This window comes from Thunnus thynnus, chromosome 11, assembly GCF_963924715.1.
Source record: "Thunnus thynnus chromosome 11, fThuThy2.1, whole genome shotgun sequence".
Lineage (NCBI taxonomy): Eukaryota > Metazoa > Chordata > Actinopteri > Scombriformes > Scombridae > Thunnus > Thunnus thynnus.
In genome coordinates this window covers 15,745,565-15,759,866 of record NC_089527.1, presented here as the reverse complement: position 1 = coordinate 15,759,866, position 14,302 = coordinate 15,745,565, and the positions used below count along the sequence as shown (strand labels likewise).

Genomic DNA, 14,302 nt, shown 5'->3' with positions numbered 1-14,302 from the left:
TTGGTCAGACACCCGTCTCCAGGCCAACATTAAAACAAACACACAAACAAAAAACTAAAGCAACCCTTAACAAAGTAGAAAAAAACTGTCTTTTCTTGAGGCAACAAGAACTAAAAGTGGATATAAAAAAAAATGTTATAAAAATGTTGTAGATCGATACTTTTTTTTGATAGTTAATGTCGTTTCCCATTTGGAAAGATGCAAGCCAGATATTGGAACATACCACTTCAGAGGAGTATTGATGTAGTGTTGATGATTACAGATCAGACGTGAATTAGTTGGTAAAAACCATCAATTCCACCAAACCTGCTTGAGGGCTGCTGTGCTTTGTGTGATTTCACACTCTCCTCTCTCAGAAAACGTTAGCAGAAACATCTAGGGTAGCAGTTCGTGTCTGTGAGCATCTAGAAGACTCTGTATGTGGAGGAAAAAAAAAATGATAAACGAAAATTCAATTTCCTTTGTGTGCACTGGCAAATGAAATCATTCTGCACTATATTTTTAAATTGACTGTGTCCTAGGCTAAGAGAATATCATTGCTCATTTGTTTCCTGGGCTGAAAAATAGCTTGTATCCTGTTGTTTTTCTGCTGCTAACGTAATGCTCTGCTTCTTCCCTATTACAGCCATTTCAGTTTCCAGTCAGCCCTACTTTGGCCGAGTGGACGATGAAGATGCAATGTAAGGACTGCACTTTAAATTGTGTTGTTAGAATTCAACAATATCAATGGCTGCATTTGCAAAAAAAAAAAAAAAAGATCCTTATTAGCATTCTAATTGGTGAAGATATCCTATAATTACTCACTGCACAATAAATATTATTGGCTGTTGTTTGGCTTAGCCCAAGATAAATTATGTAAGCATCCTTCTTTCATATTCAGGACATCAAAGTCAGGGTGGACTCAGGGCACGGAGGTACATGACAGCAGTATTTACCCATATTTGATTTTCTAAATGGATTTCCCTGAGCTAGCACTATTGATTAGAGTCCCAATAAAATGAGTGTTTACCCTGAAGGTGGCATAGAGGTGGATTGATTCTACCTCACTTCCCAAAATGAGTTTATTTAAAATACTCTACATACTGCTTTAGATACCCAGACTTTGGAATGAGGGCTTGCATGTATGTATACAACGTGTCTTCCAGTGGATCAAATCAAATCAGTCATTCAGAGAGTGGATTGAGCTGAAGCTATGACCTCATGAAGGTCCGTCTTCTCCAGAGCCTTAGTGACGCCAACGATCTCACGGGACATTTCTGTGTTAACTGGCCTTCAGTTTCCCCACATTTCTTAATGTGTGTAGCAGTTATGTGGCTGCTAGCCTGCTAAGATATAATTGCGAGTACGCAATTACCCCTCCTCCCAGGGTGATATTCTGCTTCCTCACTTGATGTATTGATTTGGCCTGAGCTATGTTAAAGATACAACAAGTTTATTACTCCAAATGTCTTGATTCTCAAAGTGTGGTAGCTTTGCCCACAGGGGAAACATTCTAAGGCTATCTTGGCCATACTGATAACAAGCCAGCTCAGTAGCTTGCTGCTGCTGGCTGTCCTCTGTAGTTAGAGCTGCCCTAAAACGCCCACCACATGTCCCTCTTTGCTATTCTCTTTCCTTCCCACTCGGTCACTCTGCCAGCTTCATCTTCTTTTTTCAGCCTCATGCAGCTTATTCTGTTTGGTCGGTGGTGTTGTGGCCTGGCCAAAGGAGAGAGGGAAAAGTACTAGCATGCAGGTTCGGTGAGAAAGCATGAGATTCTTGGGTTTGAAAAGGTAGCAGTACAGTTTCTGTAAAAGGACAGGGGTTGAAGAGGAAGTGAGGGATCAAAGCAGCTGATTGTCTGGGGGCCAGTTTGGACAATAGCCTGTGCACCCTCACAGCAGCACCACTGGTTTACTGACTATGCAGCAATAGCAGTGTGAGGTTGTTCTCTACATGAAGCCATCAGTTTCTTTTGCGGTTATTATCTTGTCACAGGCAAGCATCTCTTTAAACAAAGCTATTTATTTTTAATGGAATTCCATTTCTTGTGAGCCACTTCAATAGTTCAAATGAGTCAGGTCTTAATAGGGAACCGTATAATAGTTTGTAGGACTTTAAAACAGGCTATTGTTTTCAGAAAAAAAAAAAAATCACTCAAGGTCGCCTCATTCAATGTGACTCGGCTCACCGGAGTACGCTGAATGCATTGTTTGCACACGTTGTTACACTTATAGCCACTGCAGCCGTACGAAAGTAAAGAACAAACACACATACGATAATTCACTAGTTAAGGACATGACTGACAATGAATGACAAGTGTTATCAGTACCATCTGAGTGATCCCCTTGTTTCCTCACAGTGTCCAGGGAATGCTCCAGATCCTTGTGGCTATGTGTGTGCTGACAGGTTATTCCATCACGACGGCCAGCTTTGCCATCTATGAAGTCAGTGAGCACCACAGCGGCTCCAAGAGGCTCCAGCACATAGCTGGCATCAGTGAGCCCTTCTACTGGGCTGTTAACTTCTTTTATGACATGGTAACATCTTCTAATTGCTTGAAAGGAGACCCCAATGAATATCTTGCTAATCTAGTCAAACCCTTGTATATCAAAATTGTGCTCAATAAAAGATAAACTGAACTGTACATGCAAACATTGCCCACTCATTATATCTCTAAAAGATAGCCGGACCCAAATAATAACTTATTTATTAGTTGATTGTACAATTTTTGATATGCATATTTTATAAGATCATTAATAGATTGATTCATAATCAGTATATTAAATGATATACCTCTGTGTTGCTTCACCATGTTTCATCCTTTTCCACAGGTCACCTATCTGATTCCTGTCGCTCTGACCGTCGGTGTGATTGCAGCCTTCCAGATTCCAGCATTCACAGATCGGCAAAATCTGGCTGCTATCACTCTGCTTCTGGTGCTCTATGGGTGAGTATTTTGGCCTCATAACAACTGTCACTCTTGACATGCAGTCTGATAATGTGCTAAGAGGGATTTTAGGATGTTGATGTACTGAGCGTAAAATCGGAATAAATCTTTTAAGAGAAGAAAAGAATGCAAAATCTCCAGAAACATCTTGTCTGCTCAGATCAAGTGACTGCAGATTAAGTGGACGCATCAAGACTCATTGAACAACACTTCGTCTTACAGCAGGACAGTGATCTTCAACATACAGCTAAAGCATCCAAGGAGTGTTTTTTATGGCCAAACCTCAACTAAACTGAGCATGTGTTTTGAGCAAAGGATTTGCAATCAAGTCGTTTAATTGATGAAATGTTTTTAAGAGCATTTCCTCACATATGTGACACCGTATTTTCCAGCCTTTGCTGCATGTTACTCTGTGTGCCACCGGGTTGGATTTATAGCACAGAGCATAAGGAAGCTGCTGTTTTTCAAATGCAAATACATCTCAATTTCTCAGACTCTCTTGCAAAGACAGATGGTGATAGGACTGAAAGGCTAACAGAAAAATTACTGCCAATGTGTTTATCTCGTTCAAGCCAAATATACTAGAGAGAGGGATGGGGATCTGAAAAGCAATGGGGCTAATGGCAATAACAATATAACTGAGGCCAGCGATCATCTGAAAAATTAATGTGACCACTAACATGCCACGTTTCCCACATCTGGATTTCTGGAATTATTTACATAATTTACCCCAAATGTAGCTGAAGTTTAAGCTTCTGTGTTTCCCTTTGCTGTCACAAGTCCAGTCCTGAGCCCTAGATCTTAGGAGGCCAAGTCAGCACTCTGCTTCTCATTTATCAGACAGATGTCTCCCTCCCAAGCAATGAATAATCACAACCCTCCATCTGTCAGCCTGCACCCACCTGGTCTGGTCTGCAGCCTTCATGCTTCTGTTCCTTGTCATGGCTTGGCACCCGCAGTCTGCCTACCAAGCACCTTTTTTTTCCGGGCATGGCACGCAGATGCTTTGTCTCTGTCTAGCTCTATCTGTTAGTGTCTGTCTCTTTCTTTTCTCATCTTACTTTTTTCTTTTTCATCTCTCTCTCCTTCCCTCTCTTCCTTTTTGTATGTCGCTGACCCAGACACCCCAATCAAATGAACAAGCAGATTATCTGAGAGAAAAGAGAGAAGAACAAAAAAAAGGGGGGGAAACGATGTTCTGCCACTGGGGGAATAAAGGAAGAAGTAATTTATCTTCCTCCCTTTTGGCATCATGACTGAATGTTTACCCTCCTCATGGTGTGGTATTTTTCCTCCTTTCACTTTTCAGATTTCTTTGGTGCTTATTTTCATCAGGCCTGGAGTTGCTCTGTTTATTCTGTATAAGGCCTGAAATACTTAAAGTGGACAAATCAAGCTTTTTGTGATTTTCTGTTATTTATATACTGTTATGATATTGGATATCTATGTTAAACATGGTCAAAGTTCCAAAACTCGAGGTTAACGTATGTAGAAATGCTCCGTGCATGTCAAAAGGCCAGGCTTCAACCTGCCCTGAACGCTTTGTTTGCAACGTTTTTTTTTCTGCCCTTAGCAAGAGGCTGAACTGAGGGGCTGTATAAAGATAAATAAGGAGTTTTTTTGAACTGTTAATCATGCAATTATATTCCAGTAGAGCCCCAGATTAAAAATATAGAAATATGGAAATGTGCATGCTATGTCTTCTTTAAGTTTCAGGCCTTTTCATTTAAAATATGTAAGGTCATGTCATTCAGGAAGGCATATTTGTGATGTTGACTGTATACATTTTCAGTGTGGGTTTTCTGTATTGGAATCCAACCCATCCAGATCACAGCAGAACTATTTTTAAGGTGTATGTGTGGAGTTATTTTTACTGTGTTTAAAAAAAGTATTCTGTCATTGTCAATTCCTCAGGTTTGCTACCTTCCCCTGGATGTATCTCTTGTCAGGCGTCTTCAAGGATGCAGAGATGGCTTTTATCACCTACGTGTGCATCAACCTCTTCATTAGTGTCAACACCATCATATCCACCTCCATCCTCTACTTCCTGGGTCAAATTTCAATGCACAACCCTGAGGTCAGCATAAACTGCCTGAGTTGAGATGTCTTTTGTGGCAGTTCTATAATGCACACTTAAACGTTTGTTCATTAACTGTTGAATGAAATGCATTTGACAGCGTAACACTAACAGTCCTTGTAGCTATGGTGATATTGAGTTGCACAGGAGTGAGAAGAACAAACATACCTCACAGGTTGAGGATGTATCCAATGTCAGGAATGTGAAGATGAGATCAGAATGAGCTGTCTGGTCACCTCAGATCTCACTTTACTATATATTGTCATTTCTTTTCCTCCCTATACCTCCTTCTCAATGTCTTCTCCTCTGTTTATCCCTCATGCAGATCATCCAGGACATCTTCCAGAAGCTGAGCTACAGCTTCCTAATCTTCCCCCAGTTCAACTTTGGGAACGGGTTGATGCAGCTGGCCCGGATGAACATAGACGTCCAGCTCCTCAGTGGCTACGGCATTGATGCCTATCAGAACCCATTCTCCACAGACGCCCTGGGCTGGATGTTCATCTCCTCCTTCATCCAAGGCCTGGTCTTCTTCACCCTGCGCCTCCTGCTCAACAAGTTTGTCATGCGCAAAGTCAGGTGAGAGTAGAAAAACGGACGCAAGAGACAATATGGTGTTGCTGTGAATGATGATGAACTCCTGTGCACACACCTTGTAATATTCTTATATATGTACAGAATATGAAATTTATTCTACTGTAGCTGTGCAGTGCATTTTGTCAAGCAATATGCCTTGAATTGGTTGTGGAAAGGATTTTTTATATTTACAACATAAAATAATGCTTTTGACTTGGATTTGATGTCCCTGCACATCCAAGTTTTTTTTTCAGTGGAAAGAAGACACTGTTCCTTGTGGTTTATAGTCCTCTTGCAGCCCAGAATATTCCTCATGTAATAGATAGTGAAGATATAAATGAAATGAATATGCACTGCAGAGTTACTCCAAGCAATTAAAAAAAATATAAAAAGTTAAATTACACTTTTTTTTACATTAAAAATGAACAAGGATAAATACCTGGATTTATTTATTATTATAAAAGCCAAAAATATTGACCCCCAAATATATTGTAAGTGTGCCTGTTTTCTGTGTCTCACATTGCCCCCACAAATGATATGCACACCTAGGGGATGTTATGAAAAAGTATTATTCCCTTTGCAGGCGTCTGATTTGCGGCAGAAAGACGGTGCCCCAGGTGGCTTGTGAAGACGAGGATGAAGATGTAGCCACTGAGCACCTACGGGTATCCAGTGGAGCAGCAAGCTCAGACATTCTGCAGGTCAACCAGCTCACAAAGGTTTATCAGCACCTCAACAAGAAGGTCCATGCTGTTAAGAGGCTCTCTGTGGGCATTCCTGCAGGAGAGGTAAGCCTGCAAGATATCATATGTAAGGGCAGTGTTTCACCCTGTGAGTGGTAGAATGAAATAGGTCAATTGTACCCCTAGTAGGAATATAGATAACTAATTGGAATTAAATCAACCAAGTCAGTATACACAATGATAACTAAAGGGAAAATATGTAATTAATGACTTTTATCAACCTTTTTTGACAACAGCAGGTAATTGGCCAAATAATCACAAAGTCACTGGTATTGCTTAACAGTTGTAGAAAGATTTTATTCATAAATCTTATTTAAAGGTAAACTCACTGATAGCTCACTGTTGGTGTTTTGAAACTGAAAATTTGGAGGCACTGTTTGTAGCTGTATATTTAAGTATAGACTATAGGTTGGTCAAAATTGATATTTTTAATGTAATTTTGTCACACAAAGCCTATAGTCTAACTAATTTCAGACAATTAAATAAGTTAAATATCATTCATGTTCTTATAGGCTATTGTCAGTTGTCAAATAAGGGATCAATTATTAGAATCAAACAGTCTGACAGCCTGCAGGCCTGTTAAATACACATACTATGCTATGTACACAACTGCTATGTTTAAGTGGGTACTGGTCACACATCTTTGGAAAGCGAAGATTCTTGGGATTCGATTGATGCAAACCATTTCAAGATACAATCACAACAGCAGGTACAATCAACGCCTTTGTCAGACCACCAACAGAAAAACAATTACAAAATTCAGGAAACTCACCTATGAAGCTTCATATTACTCAACTGATCCATAAAACTCCGTCAAAAATGGTCTTGTCACATTGGCAAAGGTCCAGTCAATCCAATTCAGTAAAATATTTAGTCCAAAACACATAATTACATCAATTACATCATTTCAAATTAGCTGGCAGATGTGCCTAATTTTGGAGTTTCCAAATGGCCTTTTCTTGGAAAACGCCTAGACATACACTTAGAAAAACGTATAAAATATTAATTTTCTGTGGTATTGTTATCAAATCTGGACTTGGACTAGGTAAGGCTCCATGCTGTGGTCCCATTGTGTTTTCCATCTTATAAATCCCAGATATAGGTCATCTGCACTCATCTGTTTGCAAATATTCAGGGTGGAAATAAAATCCTTCTACTTCAGTTTGTTCACACTTCTATTACTCAATGCCAGAAGCTCTTACAATGATACTGACTGTTGGGGAAACACCTTCAGAGTGTTACCTTTCAAATGAGACCATGCATATACTCCAAATGGTACAGCTTTCAATTTACTTTGGGTATGCCTGGGATAGGCATTTTAGGCTAATTTTACAGGAATGGGAAGGGGTTAAAATAATTTCCCTCTGCATGATGGCTGGCTGTAGGAGGTAATACTCACTAAATGTTTTATTAGCCCTGTAAATCTGAATGACCTGAACATCTATGTAATCTTTGAAAAAGCTTGTCATTGTATCATAGTGTACTGTATAGTGGTCAAATGCTTCAGGGTCACTAAACAAAGAGTGTCCATTTGCAGTGCTTTGGTCTGCTGGGAGTGAATGGAGCAGGAAAAACGACCACCTTCAAGATGCTGACTGGAGATGTTAGCCCCACTGATGGCACAGCACAGATCAAGGACTGGGATGGGTAAGCTGATCATTATTTTATTTCTAAAGCACACATCATGCAAACATGAAAAAAATAAATTAAAACATTAAGATCTTGTTTATTTTGCTCCCTGCAATGTGCTGACTTGCATCAAAACTGAGAAGCGATAAATGTTTCAGCCATCCATTTTATTGAGAGTTAAACATTTTTTGGGTCACAATTACATTTTACTTGCACACTAAATACATAAATACATACATCAGCTTGTTAATTTCATACTTAAAGCACATTCCTGCAAACTAAAGGTGATTTATGAGAATCACAGTAGACAAAATGACAGAAACAACCTCTCTCAGATAGAAGCATTCATCTTTACAGGTGCCCAGCGTGCACTGTCTAATGAATCTTAGATAGATTAAATTTGCAACACAAATATTCACAGATGAGAGTTGTTATTGCTTTCCATCAGCCAGAATTTGAACATAAATGGTTTGGGATTTAACAAGTAGCAGCTCTCATACCTCTATCTGAGGATTTCCTATACTGGTTTATAGCTGCTTCATTGTGAAACTGTATGGTGGGTATTCCAAGAACAGCACACTACAAACAACAGGGCCACTGAACACCCTGCTCTATAGCATATGGTGGACACCTCTCAAGAGAATTTGTCTTTTTTTGTGTGTTTCCCCAGACGGCTGGTAGACATCATGGAGTGCCGTAACCAGGGAATTAACATCGGCTACTGTCCCCAGGTGGACGCACTGGACAATCTGCTCACCGGAGAGGAACACTTGTACTTTTATGCTCGCATTCACGGCATCTCAAAGAGGGAGATAGACAAGGTAATGGAGAGCTGCAGACTCTGTGCTCCTTTTCAAAGCCCCGGGTAGTGACAACACTATCCACAAAATGACACAGGATCTGATATAAATTCAGAGGTGCACTCCCACCGCAGGACTAGTAACTGTTGATGCTTCCATGCATACTGAATCAGAGGATGTGTAAGGTTGAGTGATGTGTACTGAACACTGTACTATCTTGGGCAGCTCAAAATGTAAAAGCTTTTGTTGTCAGCTCATGCAACCCAAACTTCAGAATTAAGCTGATGCTGTGTGCTTCAGTGCAGGCAAATTTACATTTAAACGATACTTTGATGATGAGAGGATCTCATTTGACGTGTCACTTTAGCCCCATTCTTCCCATTTATCTTTCTGAGAACTAATCAATCTTGCTTCTGTGGTGATTACTGAGTGTGCCTGTCTTCTGCTGTTGCTGCTGCTGACATGAGAGGAATCTGCAGATTAACCAATCAACAGACGATTTCTGATTTGCCAGAAATATTTCTTTTTTCCAATAAGAGGCAGAAAAGAAACCACGCAGAGGTGTGTGGAAATTGGTAGAAAGCATCGTGACAAGTTTAAATTGTATGCAGAAAAGCATCTATCTGCTGTACGTTTGTCCCTCTTTCTCTCTACACCAACTTAGGATGCAGAAGCACAAAACATTGATTGTCTCTGACAATCTCACTCTTGTTATCAACAGAAATATGCACACACATTAGCAAGGATGCTCATAGACACACGTACTTCCATAGACAGCGAGGCACAGAAATGGATCAATCTGGCTGTAAAAGCCATCGCTGCTGTTGTTACAGCTCCTCTTCTCTGGTCAGGGTAGTGACAACAATGGTTATAATGGCCACAGCATCAGTGTCAGTCTAATTCACAAAGATGAGGTTATATATAGAGTTCCTCTTATGTTGTCTCCCACTGACAGTCCCTAGCTGTGGATAATGAGACAAGCCTTAAGGGGGTCATTTCACATTGACATGGTTTTGTCAGGCTTAATGAGCTGTTACATCAAAGGTGATAGAAAGGTGCTTTCATGAGAGAACATTAAAAAAAACATACTTTGATCTAAATCAGTCAGTAATATGCTTTGTTGCCAGTGTTAATAATTCAAATTTAGCTGCAGATATTCTGTATTTGTCTGAAGTATATAATGTTCTTCACTATATTCCTATAATCTGGATCAGTGAACACAGAATCACAGAGCAAATCGTCTTACAGAGAAAAAGCAGAGAATCTAAGTGAACTAATCTATTTATTGAATTGGCTTGCTCCATTGATCGGGTTTCCAAACTTGCTAACTGATGGGAAATCAGCTAAAGCTTACCAATGGGAAATCACCTTAAGCTATTTGGAAATTAACTGGTATTTACAGCACACTATTTCATGTGATTAATAGACAAGCACAGTACTGATAAACGTGCAAATTACACATTTTAAGAGTTAGGTGAGTTTATTTGTTATCAAAGTTTTTTTTCATCCCTGCTATCAGTGTGGTTTAAAACACAGGATAAATTGATGTGCACCGAATAGATTATGCTGCATCAGCCCCTGTTCTCTAAAGCTGCAGCCGCAGGACAGCATGGGGTTTAGATGAAATAAAGTCACTAAGTAAAGTCACCACCATTGTACAAACAAAATTAAATATGCATGGGAGAGGGACAGACAAGATACTTCAAGTTATTTGCAGTGCAGCTCTACTAGACAGAAAAGGAGGAGGCAACAACAGAAATGAGCATCAATATCAAATAGCCAATAAACAGGGCCTCCTTAGAAAAGCTTACTATCCACCTTTTCTGGCTGTGATCAGATCCTGAAGTGTGTGTTGTTGTGGCATATTGGACTTTTTTACCCCTGAGACAAAGCCTTGGATTCGTTGTTGATGGATTTAAGGACTGGAAAGTCAACTTACTGTAAAGGTCCTGTGTTGTTTTGATCTGCTGGACCCACAGATGGTGGTTTGACCTCATCTTTGTGTATACTTGTCCATAAAATTGTCTCATATTCCTTGATGTTCATACCGTACAGGCATGCGGAATAATCATTAAACATACTGATTCCCAGCAGATGACTGCTGGGCCATTAGACATCTACTACATTGATTAGCACGTTGCAGCAGACAAAGGGTTGTATGTTTACATTTCTCCACACAGAAACCTATTTGTAAGAAGAAAAAGCAAATATTATTGACTCACAATGTTATTTTTTTCCTCATCATTCAGGTTTTGTGCTTCTTTTTATCAGATAAAGTGTTGTTGCTTGTTGCATACAAGTGGTTTTAACAGGGCGGCTTTATGTTTTATATCAGTATTGTGGTGTTTTTCAACTAGCAAGTTCAGCATCTCATTATTATGTTTTAACATGGTTGGCAATGTCATAGAGAATGTATGCACTTGTTAAAGTCTAATCACTTTAAAACGTGAAATGAATGCTAATTGACATTTAAGTATTTAAATGAAATATTAGTGCCTTGAAAACTATAGTCCTTTTTCATCTGGTGTTTTTTTTTTCTTGCACTGTATAATTGCCTGCATGTCTCATTTATAGGTGGTGAACTACCTACTGAAGAGGCTGCAGCTCAACTACCATCGAAACATCATCACTGACGGTTACAGTTGCGGCACCCGCAGGAAGCTCTCCACAGCGCTGGCTCTCATCGGACATCCGCAAATCCTGCTCCTGGTGAGGACACACCTGTTCGCACCACTCTAGCTGCCCATTTAATTGCCTAATTGGCCACCAGACAACAAATATTAAACTAACTTTACACTACTGTTCCACTTGAAAGGGTCTTTGACGTAAAGTAGATATTGATCCCCTGGACTTGACATATTTCATATAGGTAATTAGTCTGCTTCCTCAGGCTTACCCAAGGGCAATCTTCCCCTTAGCTTTCAGTATTGTTTCTACCTTATGTCTCTATCAAATCCTCTTTTCTCTTCCTCTCTCTCCTTCCTTCTGTCCTCAACTCTCTCCATACTTGTCCTTTCTTCTGTTTTTTTTTAAATTCGCAATTTCTCTCTTGAATTCTCCCTTTGCCCCTCTTTTCTTATTTGTTGTCTTTGTTTTCATTTATTCCCTAATTCCTTGTTCTCCCCTGATCTCTCTATCCTGATTCCAACCTTATCCTCTTTCTGTCATGCATACTGATAACCTCTTCTCATCCATCCTCTCTCTACAGGATGAGCCAAGCTCTGGCATGGACCCTCGCACCAAGCGACACCTTTGGAAAATCATCTCTGAAGAAGTGAGAGGAAAATGCGCCGTGGTCCTCACCTCTCACAGGTTAGAAAACTATCACATACACATACACACCTGCCACAGTGCACCTACACCGCTAACAGAGAAACATTTGGCAAATATATAACTAAATTCCACTATTTTGAATATTACACAAATTGTTTAGGATTAGGGCTGCAATGACAGATAAAAAAGTATGGTGACATTTGTTAGTACTTTGCACATAGCTGGTCAACATTATAGCAAATTATGGTATTGACTTGCTTCCACATTTGCTATAGATAACACATAGGATGACTACTCAAATTTTTTTTTTCATGTGACAGCAGGCATGACTAATTACTGTGTGCTCAAAGGGTCTAAGTATGACCTTTTATCTTTCTCTCTATATCTCAGCATGGAGGAGTGTGAGGCACTGTGCAGCCGTCTTGCCATCATGGTGAAAGGTCAATTCCGCTGCCTGGGCTCCCTGCAGCACATTAAGAACAGGTTTGTGACCTCTGCTTATCCTCCAATCCAGCCATCACCGCTCTCTCCGACCTGCCTCCACTCCCCCCCCCACCACCACCAACACCACCACCACCACCTCACTCCCACCTCTCAGACATGTAATAACACTGTTCTTTGTTCATAAAATCTCCTTTGTGCAGGTTCGGCAGCGGGTTCACTGTGAAGATGTACTTGGCCGAGGCCGCCGGTGATGCAGAGGCAATCACTGGCTTCATGCAGCGCCGATTCCCCAGCACTTATCTCAAGGTGAGCTTTGCCAGCTAAAGTAGTCAAGAGTACTTGGTAGTGAGGAGAAAAAAAGACTAAGTATAGATTGCAGTAGAATGTTGCCGGGAGAAGTAGTTGTATGTGTGATTCTTTTTTCCGAAGAGTCTAAGAGTGATTGTATGAGTGAGCAATATGCTCTTAAAGACACTATTTTCCTATGTTAATTGTTCAGTTATCTCTTGTTATATACCGAATATATGTCACTTTTTAAACAATATATTTATATCAAAATTCCTGTCTTTTCTCTTCCTGTGACACATTTTCATATGTTGGATGACTCGTCTTTTTAACTTTTATTTATTCAGGGGAATTTCACTGAGAGCAGATGTAAATTTGAAAATTTTAACAAGGAAATTTAACTTTTTTTTACGTGGAAAAACTATAGCAGCCCTATTTTTAGATGCTGCCGCAGCTTGAAACATATTAATGAGAGTAGTGAGAGTGAATCACTACCCTGATCAAAACCCTAGAATCAAAATAATTAGCTGAAAGACACTAAAAATGAGAACTCTATAGAGCTGAGCGAAACTGCAGGGTTGGGTGATAATTTTCTGTGGGTCCATCACTGTGATCGACCCCTTTCATGTTACATGTATTCATTTGATCCATTGTTGACATAAAATATTGACTAATTCAGCTTTAAAGAATCAATATAAAATGATGTATGTGTTACTGGCATTAATACCTCGATACCCACAGGCTTGTTCCACATCAAACAGGACTAACAGGTTCAGCTAGGAGTAGAAATAACTCATTACATTAGGGCCATTGCTATGTTCCAGATATTAGTGTGGCCCCATATACTGTAAATTAACAGCATGTGGATTTTTTCCCTAGTAAACAATATTGGCATTTTTGCGAGATTGAGCGAGCTGACATATGTATTTTGTTGATATGGATGATATTTAGTTTGTTCAGTTTGGTGTAAACAGCCTGTATTTTACTGAATTTTGGTTACAGACAGCACCATGGTTTCCAGAATATATAAACCTCTACTTGTGCATCTTTTTAAAAAAAACACAGGACCAGCACTCGAATATGGTGGAATATCATGTTCCAGTTGCACCAGGAGGGGTGGCCGACATCTTCGACCAGTTGGAGTCCAACAAGAATGCTCTGCAGATCAAACACTTCTCTGTGAGCCAGACCACACTGGACGAGGTGAGAAAAAGATACAGAACGTAAACAGAGGGTGCGAGAGAGAGAGAGAGAGAGAGAGAGGTAGAACTAGTGTGAGTTTTTGTAGGAGTGGATAGATGGTAGCGAGGGATAGAAAAAAGGGACAGGAGATGAGAGAAGAAGAGAAAGGCTGGGAGGGGAGGCAGGGACAGAAGAAAGCTGAGTGGGAGTGAAAGACTGAGCAGAGAAAGTTTAAAAGAGGCAGAGGAAAGCTGACAGAGGGTATGCCTGAGGGAAAATAAATGGAATATGAGTTAGGGAGAGAATCCATGAGCTTTATATGCAGCCAGTGTTGATATTCTTCAACCAATCTGCCCTTCTGGAG

The 14,302-nt window shown here is 40.0% G+C and overlaps 1 protein-coding gene across 1 annotated transcript in view; it reads left to right on the top strand.

Annotated features, from left to right (window-relative positions):
• Window positions 1–14,302, top strand: part of abca12 (ATP-binding cassette, sub-family A (ABC1), member 12) — a 69,792-nt gene that overhangs the window by 54,429 nt on the left and 1,061 nt on the right. The window contains exons 58-70 of the mRNA XM_067603320.1: window positions 626–680; window positions 2,342–2,519; window positions 2,814–2,929; window positions 4,844–5,006; window positions 5,332–5,585; window positions 6,166–6,370; window positions 7,863–7,972; window positions 8,625–8,775; window positions 11,329–11,463; window positions 11,963–12,066; window positions 12,418–12,510; window positions 12,672–12,777; window positions 13,822–13,959. Of these exons, the coding sequence (XP_067459421.1) occupies window positions 626–680; window positions 2,342–2,519; window positions 2,814–2,929; window positions 4,844–5,006; window positions 5,332–5,585; window positions 6,166–6,370; window positions 7,863–7,972; window positions 8,625–8,775; window positions 11,329–11,463; window positions 11,963–12,066; window positions 12,418–12,510; window positions 12,672–12,777; window positions 13,822–13,959 (1,808 nt within the window). The remainder of the gene's footprint in view (window positions 1–625; window positions 681–2,341; window positions 2,520–2,813; window positions 2,930–4,843; window positions 5,007–5,331; window positions 5,586–6,165; window positions 6,371–7,862; window positions 7,973–8,624; window positions 8,776–11,328; window positions 11,464–11,962; window positions 12,067–12,417; window positions 12,511–12,671; window positions 12,778–13,821; window positions 13,960–14,302) is intronic.